Genomic DNA, 15,734 nt, shown 5'->3' on the forward strand with positions numbered 1-15,734 from the left:
TTATAAATAGCTTAAAAAAAAATTTTAAAATTTTAGTTTTAAATATATTATGGATAAATTAAGTTATCACTAGGATTGCATACATCTCTCCAAGAACCATTATTTTTTAAAATTCTATAAGCTCTTTTCATCTCATTTACAATTGTTTTATAATTTTTTGGCATAACATTTGCAACATTTTTTCCTACTTCAAAAGGATTATCAACAAAAAGAAAATATGACTCAAAATCTTTTAATGCATGAAAATTTTCGTAATAATCATTTATATCTCTTATTGCTATTATTCCACTTTTATATTTATACCCATAAAATTTAAAAAATTCTGTTAGTAATGTTGAAACATCTGCATAGGAATTATTAAAATTATTTATTTTATTCAATTCTTCTCTAATAATTTTTTCATCCTGACAATATTTACAATCAACACCCATTACATAAAATGGTTTTTCATTTCTTTTAGAAGAAATATCTTGAAGTGATGGAAGAATTTTAGGTTCAATGGCATTCTGTAAAAAATGAATTATCATCAAAATTAGTGAAAAAGAAGATAAAAATCCCTTTGATCTATCATTAATATTTCTATTTTTTGACCAATATTTTAAAGCTATTCCCATTACTTGCAATCTTTTATCTATACTTACATATTTCTGAATTAATTTTGAATTTATTACAGCTAATATATTATTTATAGAAATATCGCAAGATAATTCAAAGGAATTTTGGGGATTTTTACAATAAAAATGTATGATAGGCACTTTAGCTGAAAATCTTTGTTCAATTACTCCATCATTGAAGTTATTTAATATTAGACATATTTTTCTTAGAAGTTTTATCTGATCTTTTCTATTTAGAAGTATTGGCACTTGGATACATATATCAATATCACTATTTCTCATCCAGAAACCATTTATTATTGATCCAAAAGGAGTTACATAACAGTTTTTGTAATATTTATTAATTTCATTTTGTAAAAAATATAAAAATTTTTTCATGTTATTAATATCATTTTGTGAAGGTTTTAATGATATTTCCAGCTTTTTTAATTCTTCATTTAATGCATTTACTTTATTTTCATTAGGACAATATACTTTATGATTTTCATTTATATATATATTTAAATAATTTTTTATTTCTTGATAGTCTTTTATTTGGTCATGAAAGTTCATATCATTTTTTTTCATAAAATCTAAATTATTTGAGTTGGGATCCACCATTCTTTCATGAGCACTTTTTATATCATATTTTTTATCAACTTTTCTTTTGTTATTTAAGGATATATTACTTGGATCAACATTGTTTATATCAATTTTATTTAAGTCATCATTATTACCAGAACATTCTCTCGAATATGAATGATCAGCATTGTTATTATAGATGTTAACGTTTTCTTCTTTGTTTATATGAATAATGTTATTTTTTATATGATATTTGTCGTCTAAATTTTCATTATTTATCTTTTTTATATGATCTTTTTCAAATTCATAATTTACTAATGATTCATCTTTTTTTAATTTTTTTTCTAATATATACTCTTCGTCGGAGTCATCACTACTAATATAAAAAGTATCTGTTACTTTACAGTTTGTCAAATTAATTTTTTTATCTACTTCATATTTTCTATTATTTTCTCTAGCCTGTTTGCTACTAGTACTATACTCATGAAAAAAAGGATATTTTAAACGAAAAATTAAATTATAATTAAGTAAATTATTTAAAGGATAATATAAACTTGAAATATGTATTTTTAGTTTTTTTCTTAATATATAAGAAAACATAGAGAATTTTTTTACGTTCATTTCATTTCATATACACAAAAATTTATTTTAGTAACTGCCCTTTAAAAATTTTATTATTTAAAATATAATTTATAAAATTTTTAAAATAATTAATTGAAAAAAAATATTTTTAAAATTTAAAAGATTTTTTTTTTTTTTATTTCCTTCTATATATATATATATTCATATGCATATATAGAAAATTTGTTTTCTTATAAAATAGATAAATTTTATGTTTAATCTTTTTTATTTTTTAATTAATCATATAAAAAGTATATGTTAAAATTTAAGGAATTATTATTTTATTTAAAATTAATATGAATAATTAATACTTTATAATAAAATTCTTTTTGTGTATGTACTAAAAATTTCGATGAATTATTTTAAAATGATTTATATCTTGACATAGTATATAATACAAGAAAAAGTTTAATTATAAATTATTGAAATATTTACTAATTTTCTTTTGGAATCTTATTTATAAAATTAAAATAGAAAATTATTATAAATGAAAAGATTATAAAAAAAGAAGTATCATAATATTAACATTTAAATGTTCAGTTTGAACAACTTGTACAAATATACACTATAGAACAATGGAATATATTTAAAAATGTTTAATCATTAAAAATATATAATTCATTAAAGTTTAAAAAAAAAAAAAAATATATATATAGTGGACCTAATTAAAAATAACTGTTTAAATAATTAGTTTTTAAAAAAAATTTAAATTGTAGAATCAAGATATATTTTTTTAATTTTACGTAGCTTCTTTTTCTTTCATAAATTATTTTAAATATATATTTTTATATATTAAAAAATTGCATACACATGCATTTTTGTTTTTCATTATCAATAACATTTTTCTTTTAACATATACATATACACTTTAATTAATCATATAAATAAGAATATAAAATTTTAATTTATAATTTAATTCATAAATAGGAATGGATTTTTTTTTTTTTTAGTATATACCACCCATATCTCCCATGGAATTTACAGAATTCATGTGAGATTGAGATTCCTCATTTTTTCCATCTTTAAAATCAACAATTGCAACTTCAGTTGTTGTCATTAAAGAAGCTATAGAAGCTGCATCAGATATAGCTGTTTTCACAACTTTTGTGGGATCAATAATACCTGATTCGATCATATTTACATATTTTCCTTCTTGAGCATTAAATCCTATATTATAATTTTTTTCTTTCAAAATATTCCCTGCTACTACTGAACCTTCATGACCGGCATTTTCTGCAATTTGTTTTATTGGTGCTTTACATGCATCTTTAATTATATTTACACCAACTCTTTGATCATAATTATCAGTTTGAACTGAATCAAGCTCCTTTGAAGCAAATAATAGTGCACTTCCTCCACCTGGGACAATACCTTCTTCAACAGCTGCTTTAGTTGCACACAAGGCATCTTGTATTCTATCTTTAATTTCATTAACTTCTACTTCACTTATTCCTCCAACTTTTATTAAAGCAACACCACCTGTTATTTTAGCTAATCTTTCTTGTAATTTCTCTTTTTCGTAATCAGATGTATTCATTTTTATAGCGTTTCTTATACTTTCACATCTTTCATTTATTTCTTCTTTTTTTCCTTCTCCTTCCATAATTAATGTACTATCTTTTGTAACATTTATAGATTTAGCTTTTCCTAAATATGAAACAACTTGTGGATCATCTAATTTTAATCCAGCTTCTTCAGTAATAACTTTAGCTCCAGTCATAACTGCTATATCATGAACCAATGCTTTTCTATGTTCTCCAAATCCTGGTGCTTTAACGGCACATATTTTTAAACCTAATCTTAATTTATTTACTATTAAGGTAGCTAATGCATCACTGTCAACATCTTCAGCTATTACTAATAAAGAGGATTGATTTTGCAAAACATGTTCTAGAACTGGTAATAATGATTTAACACTTGATATTTTTTTTTCATGAATAAGGATATATGGCTTTTCAAGTTCAACCTTTTGATCTTTGCTATTATTAATAAAATATGGAGATATATATCCTCTATCAAATTTTATTCCTTCTACAATTTCTAATTCATGTTGTAATGTTTTTCCTTCAGTAACTGTAATAGTTCCCTCTTTTCCAACTTTTTTCATAGTGTCAGCAATAAGTTGTCCAATATTTTTATCACCATTAGCTGATATACTTGCAACATTGAAAATTTCTTCTGTTGTAGTAACATCCTTTTTTATTGAATTTAAATACTCTAGAACTTTTTCAACACCCTTATTAATACCTCTTAATAGATCCATTGGGTTCATACCAGAATCTACAGCTTTGCATCCTTGTTGAAATATAGATCTGGCTAAAATAGTAGCTGTAGTTGTACCATCTCCTGCTTTATCATTTGTGTTTGCTGCAACTTGCTTAACCATTTGAGCACCAAGATTTGCTAATTTGTTATTAAATTCAATACTTTTTGCAACTGTAACACCATCTTTTGTTATCTTAGGAGCTCCAAATGATTGTTCTATTATTACATTTCTTCCTTTGGGACCTAAGGTTACACTTACTGCATCTGCCAATTTGTTACATCCTAAAATAAAAAAAAAAAAAAAAAAAAAAAAAAAAAAAAAAATTAAATAATAAAAGTACTCTATAATAAAGCATATATATATATATATATATATATATATATATACTATTAAAAAAAGTTTATAATTAATAACTTTAAAGAAATAAAAATATAAAACATCAAAAATATATATTCTTAATAAGTGGGATCAATAATGAGATATATTCATAAAGTATAGAATGTATTTTTATATATAAATATTATCTTTTTAATTTATTATTAAACCTGTTAACATAGCCATTCTAGCATCACTTCCAAATCGTATATCTTTTGATATGTTTCTCTTTTGAATAACATTTATATTTGAAACATATTTATTAGTATTGCTACTAGTATTAACAATTTTTCCACGTAATTTTGATAACATTTTTTTCTATAAATTAATACCTTTTTTAATTAATATATTTTTTTTAAAATATATATATATATATATTGATAAATTTTATATTTATAAAATTATACAAAATTTTTTATTTTGACAGAAATTAAAAATGCTTGTATCTTTCTTACAATATTAAAAGCTTTTTAAATTTAATATTCAAAATTTTTTTTTTTTAATAGATTTTGAATCTTTAATAATTCTTAAATAACATTAAATTATAATAAAAGTTATTTTTTGTATTTTTATTTTTGGTATTTTTTATGTTATAAATTAAAAAAAAAAAAAATTTCAAAATTATATTTTTCTTCAAAAGTGCATTATTATAAATAAAACTTTAATAAGTTTATATAAGTATGATGTTTTTAAAAGGAGTTGAAAAATTTTATTTTTTTTATTTATAATTAACAGTCTACATTATCTTATGAAGAAAAAAAATAAATTTTATTTTTAAATTACGGTTTATAAATGTTTTTAAATTAAAAGGGAATTTTTAATTTTTAAATATTAATCAATTTTTTTTTTTTTTTTTTTTTTTTTTTCTTACCAAGAGCTTTACTAACAAATTTTTAAATTAAATATTAAAATAAAAATATATGAGCTTTTGTATTTGAATGATTACAGAACTACTATAAAAAATATATTAGTCCACTCTCTTTAAAAAAGAAGGAAAATTTTCTATAATATAACTATTATTTGTTATGTTTCCTTTATTTTCACCTAGATTTTTTTTTATATTTATATGAAATTCTTGTGTTTCATCAATTATGGAAAAATGTGGAGATTTTTCCTAAAAAAATTTGTTATTTTGTTATATAAAGGATATATTAGATATTTATATATATAATAATATTTCTTTATTTTATTAAAATTCATTTTATGTATATTGTTTTTTTTCATACTTCAGTATTTTGCCAATTAAAATCTAACACTTCTCTCCATTTACTTGAATTTTTATCTATATTAATTTTTTTTAATAATTCAGATAAACTATCGTAATTAAAATTATATTGAAGAAATGATAAATTCTTTGAACTAAAAATATATTCCAGAGAAAAGAAAAATAAACATAACGTGAAATAAGAAAAAAAAAAAAAAAAAAAAATATTTATATGTTTTTTATTTATTTATCTATCTTTTTCTACTTTTCAATAATTGGAGAACTCATGGTATTAATATAGAAATTAGTATCATTTGTATCATGTATTCTTATCTGTAAATGTTAAATAAAAAGACACAATTTTTTTAATCAAATATGTTAACATATAAATATGAAGAGTATATAATAAACAAAAGATTTATTTTAAAATTTTTTTTTTCTTTATTTTTTTCTAAGTATTTATTTAATTTAAAAAAAAAATATATATACTTGTTTAGTATTTGTTAAAATAGTACAGTTCACACAATTATATATCAAAACAGATGATTCAACTGCTGCTACCCTGAATAGTAATAAAATGTGTAATTAAAAAAATAAAAATAAAAAAGATAAATAATAAAAATTGTGATTTTAAAATATATTATTAAAGTGCTTAATTTTTTTTTTTTTTTTTTTTTTTTTTTTTCAAAATGAAAATTATAATTAAAAACATCCTTTCATTGAAAACAGAAAAGTAAAAATACGAAAACACAAAAGCATACTCATGCTTATATATATGAATAAATCTTTTATTTTAATTATACCAAATAGTGCATTTTTGTATTTTCTGTATTAAAACAGAACTTAAAATATCAAGAACTATAATTTCACAATTTTCCTATTAATAAAATATTAAAATTATGAATATTAATAATAAAATTAAAGAATAACATAATTACATATGTGTAAATATTTATTTTACTAAATTATCTAAAAGTAAACTGGAATATTCAGTCTCTCCAAACCCTTTAATTATTCTATATATTTTTAAAAATAAAAGATTTTATAAAAAAAAAATTATTTTGAATTTAAATATGTTCCTTTTTTTTAGTAATGATATATTATTCTATAAAATATATACACCTTTTATTTGAAATGTTTTGAAAAGATAATTTATATTGATTTATATCAATTTGGTAATCAACTAATTCTTTACTTTCATATTCTTCATCTATACTGTCATTTTCAGGAAGAAAAAAGCTATCATCATAATTAATATTCATATCATTGTATTCTATTTTATTCCTATTTTGAATTAATATATATTTTAAGGATTCAATTTCTTTTATCAATTCTTTTAGCTTCTAAATAAAATATAAAGAACATAAAAATACATATAAAAACATAAAAGATACTTTTTTTTTTTTTTTTTTTTTTTCATATTATAAACCTTTTCATATATTATAACTGAACTATGCTTGAGAAATTGAAAATATATATTTGTTAATCTCTCTTTTAGTTTTATGGTTCTATCATTTAATTCATTTATTTCAATTAATTTATTATCGTTACTTTCAATATTTTTTTTTAATTTTTGAATTTTAGTTTCAATGTCTAGAGTAATATTAAAAAAGAATAAATGTTTTTTATAGAATTAAAAGGGTTAATTTCTTTATTTAAAAAAATTTCAATTTTTTTTTTTTCATTTCTTAAAATGAGATTAAATGGAATAATTTATATTTGGTTAAACATAATAAAAAGAGAGAGTTATTATGTATAACCATCTTATATTGTAAAATAGTTTGTAATATCATTAAATTTTTTTATATAAGATTCATTTATTTTACAAATATGAAGATAATTAAAAAAAAATATATAAATATACACATAAAACGTTTTAAAAATATTTTTCGATTTCTACATTTAAAATTATTTTATTATAAAAAGAACCTTTTATATTTTTAAGAATAATTTCATCATGATCAATATGTTCATTGTTTGTCAATTCTTCATCCATTTTTTTTTTTTTTTTTTTTTTTTGATATTACTAATATCCTTGAATTTTATTAAAAAAAAAAAAAAAAAGAGATGTGTAAAATAAAAATAAGAGAAACATACAAAAACGAGAACTAGGAAATAACTATAACACCATAAAATTTAAACTTATTTTTATTAATTACAAAAAAAAAAAAAAAAGAAAAAAAAAAAAATATATATATATATATATAAAATAGCTCGTATATTTAACATTTATTAATAAAAACCACTACTCCTCCTTGAGCACATAGCAGAGATTAAATAAATTTAATTAATAAAAAATAGTTAAAAAAACTCTCCATTTTATTTAAGTGCATATTATTATATTTCTGCATTTAAGATATCGTGTTAAAGTAACATGATATTACTAATTTTATAAATAATTTTTAAAAATATATATTTTTTTAAATTCTTTTATGTAAAATATTAGTGTTTGTATACAGACGTTTTTTTTTTTTTTTTTTTTTAATCCATGTTAATTGTAAAAAATCATAACTTTTTATAAAATTATTCCCATTATATAATATTTAATAGCTTTTTTAAGCCTTTATAATAAATATCTTATAACTTTCTTTTTTTATTATAATTTACTTGAAAAAAAAAGTTTAATAGGAACATACATTATGTGTATGTTTTTTTTTTTTTTTTTTTTTTTTTTTTTTAGTATTTACTGTTAATACATGCATATATAAGAATTTTAGACATTGTAATTTTTTTGCTTTATTTTTTTTCATTTTTTTATATTAAGAAATATTTTTTCTATCAAAATTAGGATAAAAATTTGAACAATAGGAATTTTTATTTTTTACAAAAATTTTCTATGTGGTTTTAATTTTTATTATATTTTTCAAACCAGTAAAGTATTAAAGAAATATAATGAATTATATAAATTTTTTTTTCTTTTTTATATAAAATTTTTTTTTTTTCATTTAAATGAATTAAAAGGACTTTTAAATCTATACTATAAATTATTTATGTAGGATATTTTCTTAAAAAAAAAAAAAAATTATATTAGTTAGACAATATAAATAGCATATTTTTTATATGTGAAAATACATTATTCTTTTTTTCCCTTCATTTTTACATTTTAACTTTTCCATTTATATAATAAAATATTAAGAAAAAAAAAAAAAAAAAATTTAAACTTCATTTAAAATGAGCAAAGAATATTTTCATGATCAAGAGACATTATTGGAAGCCCAAAACAATGATGATATATTAACAGAAAATAAGTTCAGATGGGTAAAGAAAATAAAAAGAAATATATATATATATATATATATATATATATATATATATATATATGCATATATATTCTTTAATATAGCAAAGAATTATAATATAATGCAAACTTATATTAAAGCAAGAATTAAAATATTGTTATATATGTTATTATATATACATTTTTTTACCTTATTTTGTTTTTTTGAAAAACAAAACTAATTTATATATTTATATATGCATTTTCAAAGTTAAAAAAAAATCTGTAAAAATTTAACTCATTTTAATATTATTTACATTGTTATCTCATTTTAAAATATAATATTTTCGTAAATATAATTTATTAAATAGCTTTAATTTTTATAATGTATTTATATGTTATTATCATTAACCTTTTTTTTTTTTTTTTTAATTTATATAATTTCCATTCTGACAGGTTATGTTCCCAATAAAGTATAAAACATTTTGGGTATATTTATTTAAGGAAAAAACTAATAAAATATAGAAAATGATACTTTATAGTATTTTAAAATTACTATAAATAGTATTTTTTTTTTAATTTATATTTTTAGAATTATTATAAAGAAATAGAATCTCTATTTTGGACAGCTGAAGATTATAATTTTGATAAAGACAAACAATATTTAGAAAATATAGATAAAAATATGTTAATCAAATTATATGAACTTGTTTGTTTTTATAGTTTAAAGTAAAAAAAGAAAAAAAAAAAAAAAGAAAAAAAAGTTGATGCATATGTATTTATATATATAATATATTCTTTTTTTTTATTTCTTTTTTTTAGAGATTTACATATTTATGAAGAACAAGCACTCATAACTAGTAAGATGTTAGATATAATTCAAATCCCAGAAGGAAGAGCTTTTTATGGGTTTCAGATGTGTATGGAAAATATTCATGATGAAGTTTATGCATGTATTTTTGAAACATATATTCCTGACCAAAAACAGAAAACAGTGATAATTAATAAAGTAATACAGTTAGATAGTGTTTTAAAAAAACAAAAGTGGTTAACAGAAATATTTGAAACAAATATTCCATTTTTCAATAAACTAATTCTTCTTTATATATCTAAAGTTCTTTTCAACGGAACATTAAATATTTTAATTGGATATTGTAAAGAAAATTCTATTTTACCATGTTTATGTTCTGTACATGAGAAAATCCACAGAGATGAATATCTTCATGGTGATTTTTCTGTTATGTGTTGTAATCATTTAAATAACAAGTTGAAATATGAACATGTATTAGAATATTTTAAAATGGCTGTTGAATTAGAATATCAATTTGCTTTAGAAATGTTAGAATTAAATGTCTTAAAAATAAAAAAAGAGCAAGTTAGATCTTTTCTAGAATATTTGGCTGATACTATGCTTGTAAACCTAAAATATCCAAAGCATTATAATTCTAAATACCCATTTTTATGGCCAGAAATTGATAAAGTAATTTAACATAAAAATTTTATTTTTCATACAATTTTATCTTTATTTTAAAATGTGTAATACATATATAATTTTATACTCTTTTTTATTTTTTTAATTTCAAGATACATATTTATTCTTTTATTTTTTTAATAGATTGTTGTAAATGAGAATCACAAAACGGAAAGTGTTAAAAAAAGTGATAATATTTATGGAGAGAAGCAAATATTATTTGATGAAGATTTTTAAATTAAATATTATTATCATTCAACTATATATATAAAAAAAAAAAAAAAAAAAAAAAAAGGTATTTTATAAATTATCTTATTTTTAATTAGTTCTTTTAAATAAATAAAAAAAAAAATATATATATATAAATTCATATATTTAACATATATATGCTTTTATTAAATTCTTAATAAAGTAGATTTAATAAAACTATTATTTCTATTTTTTGTAAAACTTTATATATTTATAATTACACTTAAGAAAATTCATAAAAATATAAAAAACATTTATATATAAATATACAATTTCAGTTTATTTTTATAAATGAATATTTAATTTGTGAAAAATATATATATATATATACATATATATAACTAAAATTATTTTTCATGAATTACTTTATTAAATTTTTTTTTTTATTTTGAAATAAAACTATTTTCTAAAAGTATTAAGTTAAATTTTTTACAACTCTAACATATAAAATTTTAGTTGTGAATTTAAATTATGAATTAATATGTTTTAATGAAATTTCAAAATTTTCATTTCTACTTCAAAAATAAATATTATTATAATTTAAAAAAAAGTTCATACATAATATTTTAAATTGTAGAAATATTTTATAAATAAAAATTAAGAAATAAAAAGTTATATATATGGTACATTTTTATTTTTATTAAATAAAATTAAAAAAAAAAATTTCCTTTAAAAATAATTTATATGGGAAAAAAATAATGCATTTATCGTTATACAACAAAAAAAAAAAAAAATTAGAAAATTGTATATTATTTCCATATATTTCATGTTGTGAAAAATGAAAATATTCACAATTCTCATTTAAATTTAAAACAGAAAAAGTTCTTTTTTATATTAGGACATCCTTTATTCTATATTTCTTAATATATTAAGCCTTTTACTTATAAACTTATGAGGTTACTAGGCTCACATTATAATTTAATTAATAAAAAAATATTTCATTTAGTATTTTTTTCTTTTTCTTTAATTATAGTATAATAAATTATCATTTTTTATTCTTCTTTTAAATGATTATTTAAGTATATTTTGAAATTAATATGTATGAATTATTTCTTATATATTTCCATAGAAAGTTTTAAATATGTTATAGATGCAATGGTTTAATAAAAAAGAAAATATAATCATATTAAAAAAAAAGTAATTCCGTTATATCTAAATAAAATATATAATTCTAGTTAACAAAGAATTACATTTCATACTTTTAAAATATATATAAAATTTAAATTTAATATTTTATTTTTTTATATCTCCTATGAGGTTTTTAATTAATTTTCTTATAACGAAAAAAAAAAAAAAAAAAAAAATACATAAATTCTTCAATTTATATGCACCAAAAAATTACTTATAATTAATGTAAAAACAATTTTTTTTTTTTTTTTTTTTTTTTTTTATGTATTCATTAAAACACATTGATAATATTTTTTTTTCTTTTATGTTTTTATAAATTCAAAATATTTTTATTCTTTATATTTTTTTTTTTTTTTTATAATACCATAAAATTTGTTATTTTTTATATTATAATTATAATTAACTTATAACCTTATTTCATTTTTGTAAAATTTATTTTTAAAATAAATTATTCCTTATAAAAGCAATATATTTCTTATCTACTAAAATGGCTCATTTAATAACTCGTATATCTGCCCGTGAAATTTTAGGTAAAACATATAAAGCATATATATATATATATCTTCATAAATATAAAAGTACATAAAAATTTAATACTTCTAAGAAAAATAAAAGTTTTTTGTAAAGCTTAATTATCTCATTTGTTTCAAATAAAATGTATACAAAGATTGTTACTTCATATTCTTTAAAAATATTTTAATTATAACGCATATATATATATATATATATATATTTATTTTTTTTTTTTTGCATGTATAATTTTTACAAAAGTGTATCCTTTTTATATTACTGTCAATTTAATTACATAAGTTAAAAATATGAAATAAATAGTATTTCTTTTATTTTTTTATATAAAGAATACATAGATATCTAAAAAATTCATTATAAAATATTTAGTAACTTATTACATTTTTATTATATTTCATAGATTGAACATTTATATGAATATAATAATATTTATGTTAATATTGTATATGAATATTTAAATTGTTTAATATTATATCTGTTTTTTTTAGATATTTAAATTATATATTTATAATATATCTTTAAAAATATGTTTACATAATATATAAAAAAAAAAAAAAAAAAAAAAAAATATATATATATATATATTTTTTAAAATTTTTGATAATTTTGTATTTTCTTTTCTAAAATAGATTCTAGAGGAAACCCAACAGTAGAAGTTGATTTAGAAACAGATATTGGAATATTTAGAGCTGCAGTACCTTCAGGAGCTTCTACAGGTATATATGAAGCTTTAGAATTGAGAGATAATGACAAAACAAGATATTTAGGTAAAGGTGTCCAAGAAGCAATTAAAAATATTACTAATGTAATAGCACCAAAATTAATTGGGTTAGATTGTAGAGAACAAAAAAAAATTGATAGATTAATGGTTGAAGCTATAGATGGGACAAAAAATGAATGGGGATGGAGTAAAAGTAAGTTAGGAGCTAATGCAATTTTAGCTGTTTCTATGGCTGTATGTAGAGCTGGTGCAGCTGCTAATAAAATTTCATTATATAAATATATAGCTAACTTAGCTGAAAAAAAAGATGATAAAATGGTTTTACCTGTACCTTGCTTAAATGTTATTAATGGAGGATCTCATGCAGGAAATAAATTAGCATTTCAAGAATTTATGATAGTGCCTGTAGGTGCTCCTACCTTTAAGGAAGCCTTAAGATATGGTGCAGAAGTATATCATACTTTAAAATCAGGAATAAAAAAGAAATATGGTATAGATGCAACAAATGTAGGTGATGAAGGAGGATTTGCACCAAATATTTTAAATGCTGTAGAAGCTCTTGATTTATTAGTTGATGCTATTAAAACAGCTGGATATGAAGGCAAGGTAAAAATTGCTATGGATGTAGCAGCCTCTGAGTTTTATGATGAAAATACTAAATTATATGACTTGGATTTTAAAACACCAAATAATGATAAATCTTTAGTTAAAACAGGAGAACAATTAGTTGAATTATATACGCATTTAGTGAAAAAGTATCCTATTATTTCAATTGAAGACCCTTTTGATCAAGACGACTGGGAAAATTATGCTAAACTAACCAAAGCCATAGGAAAGACAGTTCAAATTGTAGGAGATGATTTACTAGTTACCAATCCAGCTAGAATTAATAAGGCTCTTGAAAAAAAAGCTTGTAATGCATTATTACTTAAAGTTAATCAAATTGGTTCTATAACTGAAGCTATTGAAGCATGCTTATTATCTCAGAAAAACAATTGGGGAGTTATGGTTTCTCATAGATCTGGTGAAACTGAAGATGTTTTCATCGCAGATTTAGTTGTTGCTTTAAGAACAGGACAAATAAAAACAGGTGCTCCATGTAGAAGTGAAAGAAATGCAAAATACAATCAATTATTAAGAATAGAAGAATCCTTAGGTAATAATGCCATATACGCAGGAGAGAATTTCAGACATCAATTAGATTAAAAAATTTTAATATTTCATAATTAATATAAATAGTGAATTATTAAAAATTGAATAAAATAATAATTTATCTAATTTATTCTGTATGTGTATAATTACACACTATAGTAGCAAGAATTCAAATACATTTAAAGAAATTTTTTATTAGTAATGTAGGTATATATATATATATATATATATATATATATATATATATATATATATATATATATATATATGTATTATTCTTTCTGTACAAATGAAATCATATAAATATTTACATCTGAAGTTACATGCATTGGCTTAGAAATGTTTTCATGTATATTATATGTATATACATATATATGTAAATATATAGTTTTATATTTTTACATTTTCATCTTTTCAAATTAAACTTTATTTTTTTTTTTTATCATATTAATATATTTTCATTTAATTAAGAATTAAATTTAAAAATAGTGGCATAAAATTTTTTCTCATTTCCTTGATTTTGACTGTTTATTTTTTGATCAAGATAAGAATTAAATGAATGGAATTAAATTATATCAATTGAATTATTTCAGTTAAATTATTTTTTTATATAATGCTTTTTCAACATAATTAGTAAGTGAAAAAAGTAAAAGCATGTTATTATTTTATATTATTTCAAATTATTGCATAAAGGTACTATTAATACAACAAAAGAAAAATAATAGAACAATTCATAGTTTTATATGCGAAAAAATGTATTAGAAAAAATATATAGTTGTTATTTACATAGTACTTTTATTTTTCTTTTTATGTAAATGAAAATGCTAACAATTAAAAATAAAAACATATGAAACAATGTTTTTTTTTTTTTTTTTTTTTTTTTTTTTTGCCACTTTTTGAGCATGGAATAAGTTTATTTAATTAAAAGGAAAAAAAAAAAAAAAAAAAAAAATTAAATAAAAATGTTGGAAGTTTTAAATTTTACATATTCAAGTTAAATAATAAAAATTTTCTTCTACATACATTTGAACAATTTTAAAAATCAATGTTTTCTAAAAAATTTTACACAACAGATAAAGTCAGATTAGCACGTGTGTAAAAACAAAAAAAAAAAAAAAAAAAATCTGTAAAACTGCTTTTATATGTGAAATATATAAATTTATATGTAAGTGTAAAAAGATAATAGAAATTAAGAACAACCATAAAATAAATATTATTTTTCTTTTATTTAAAAAAAAAAAATAAATGTTTTATTAAAATTCTTCTTCCGACTAGTGATATTTAAAAATATATTATTATCTTTTAATGCTTTCAATTTAAAAAAAAAAAAAATTACTTAAAAATATACAAATACATTAAATTTAGAAAATCTATGAGGTTTAATTTGATAATTTTTTTTTTTTTTTTTTTTGTTCAATAATAATACTAAGTATTATAAAATAAGATGTAGAAATTAAATAAATAAATATGTATATATATATATGTTAATTAATAAATAAAGGTTTATCTAAAACTGAATACATGTATTTCTTATAACAAATCTTATTTTTATTTTTTTATTATTCTTCATTATTCTAAAAATAGAAGATTTTTTCTTTTTAATTATTTCACTATATATATGCATATA

At 18.6% G+C, this 15,734-nt stretch overlaps 5 protein-coding genes across 5 annotated transcripts; 2 read left to right on the forward strand and 3 right to left on the reverse strand.

Annotated features, from left to right (window-relative positions):
* Window positions 1-47: 47 nt before the first annotated feature.
* On the reverse strand, window positions 48-1,796 carry PGAL8A_00391700 (conserved Plasmodium protein, unknown function; the record flags this gene model as incomplete). Its single annotated transcript, XM_028670264.1, has 1 exon — window positions 48-1,796. One exon carries the CDS (start codon window positions 1,794-1,796, stop codon window positions 48-50), a length of 1,749 nt encoding a protein of 582 aa, XP_028527034.1.
* A 946-nt stretch (window positions 1,797-2,742) lies between these two features.
* On the reverse strand, window positions 2,743-4,749 carry HSP60 (heat shock protein 60, putative; the record flags this gene model as incomplete). The annotated part of the gene is made up of 2 exons (XM_028670265.1): window positions 2,743-4,343; window positions 4,608-4,749. 2 exons carry the CDS (start codon window positions 4,747-4,749, stop codon window positions 2,743-2,745), a joined length of 1,743 nt encoding a protein of 580 aa, XP_028527035.1.
* Window positions 4,750-5,404: 655 nt separating this feature from the next.
* Window positions 5,405-7,637, reverse strand: PGAL8A_00391900 (tubulin binding cofactor c, putative; the record flags this gene model as incomplete). Its single annotated transcript, XM_028670267.1, has 9 exons — window positions 5,405-5,551; window positions 5,664-5,796; window positions 5,907-5,974; window positions 6,131-6,203; window positions 6,445-6,518; window positions 6,603-6,657; window positions 6,764-6,984; window positions 7,071-7,234; window positions 7,571-7,637. The coding sequence occupies 9 exons, from the start codon at window positions 7,635-7,637 to the stop codon at window positions 5,405-5,407; spliced, it is 1,002 nt and encodes a 333-aa protein (XP_028527036.1).
* A 1,175-nt stretch (window positions 7,638-8,812) lies between these two features.
* On the forward strand, window positions 8,813-10,566 carry PGAL8A_00392000 (ribonucleotide reductase small subunit, putative; the record flags this gene model as incomplete). Its single annotated transcript, XM_028670268.1, has 5 exons — window positions 8,813-8,899; window positions 9,315-9,347; window positions 9,451-9,587; window positions 9,681-10,338; window positions 10,474-10,566. 5 exons carry the CDS (start codon window positions 8,813-8,815, stop codon window positions 10,564-10,566), a joined length of 1,008 nt encoding a protein of 335 aa, XP_028527037.1.
* A 1,627-nt stretch (window positions 10,567-12,193) lies between these two features.
* ENO (enolase, putative) lies at window positions 12,194-14,161 on the forward strand (the record flags this gene model as incomplete). Its single annotated transcript, XM_028670269.1, has 2 exons — window positions 12,194-12,236; window positions 12,864-14,161. 2 exons carry the CDS (start codon window positions 12,194-12,196, stop codon window positions 14,159-14,161), a joined length of 1,341 nt encoding a protein of 446 aa, XP_028527038.1.
* Between the last annotated feature and the right edge of the window lie 1,573 nt (window positions 14,162-15,734).

The sequence above is a fragment of the Plasmodium gallinaceum genome (assembly GCF_900005855.1).
Source record: "Plasmodium gallinaceum strain 8A genome assembly, contig: PGAL8A_v1_108, whole genome shotgun sequence".
Lineage (NCBI taxonomy): Eukaryota > Apicomplexa > Aconoidasida > Haemosporida > Plasmodiidae > Plasmodium > Plasmodium gallinaceum.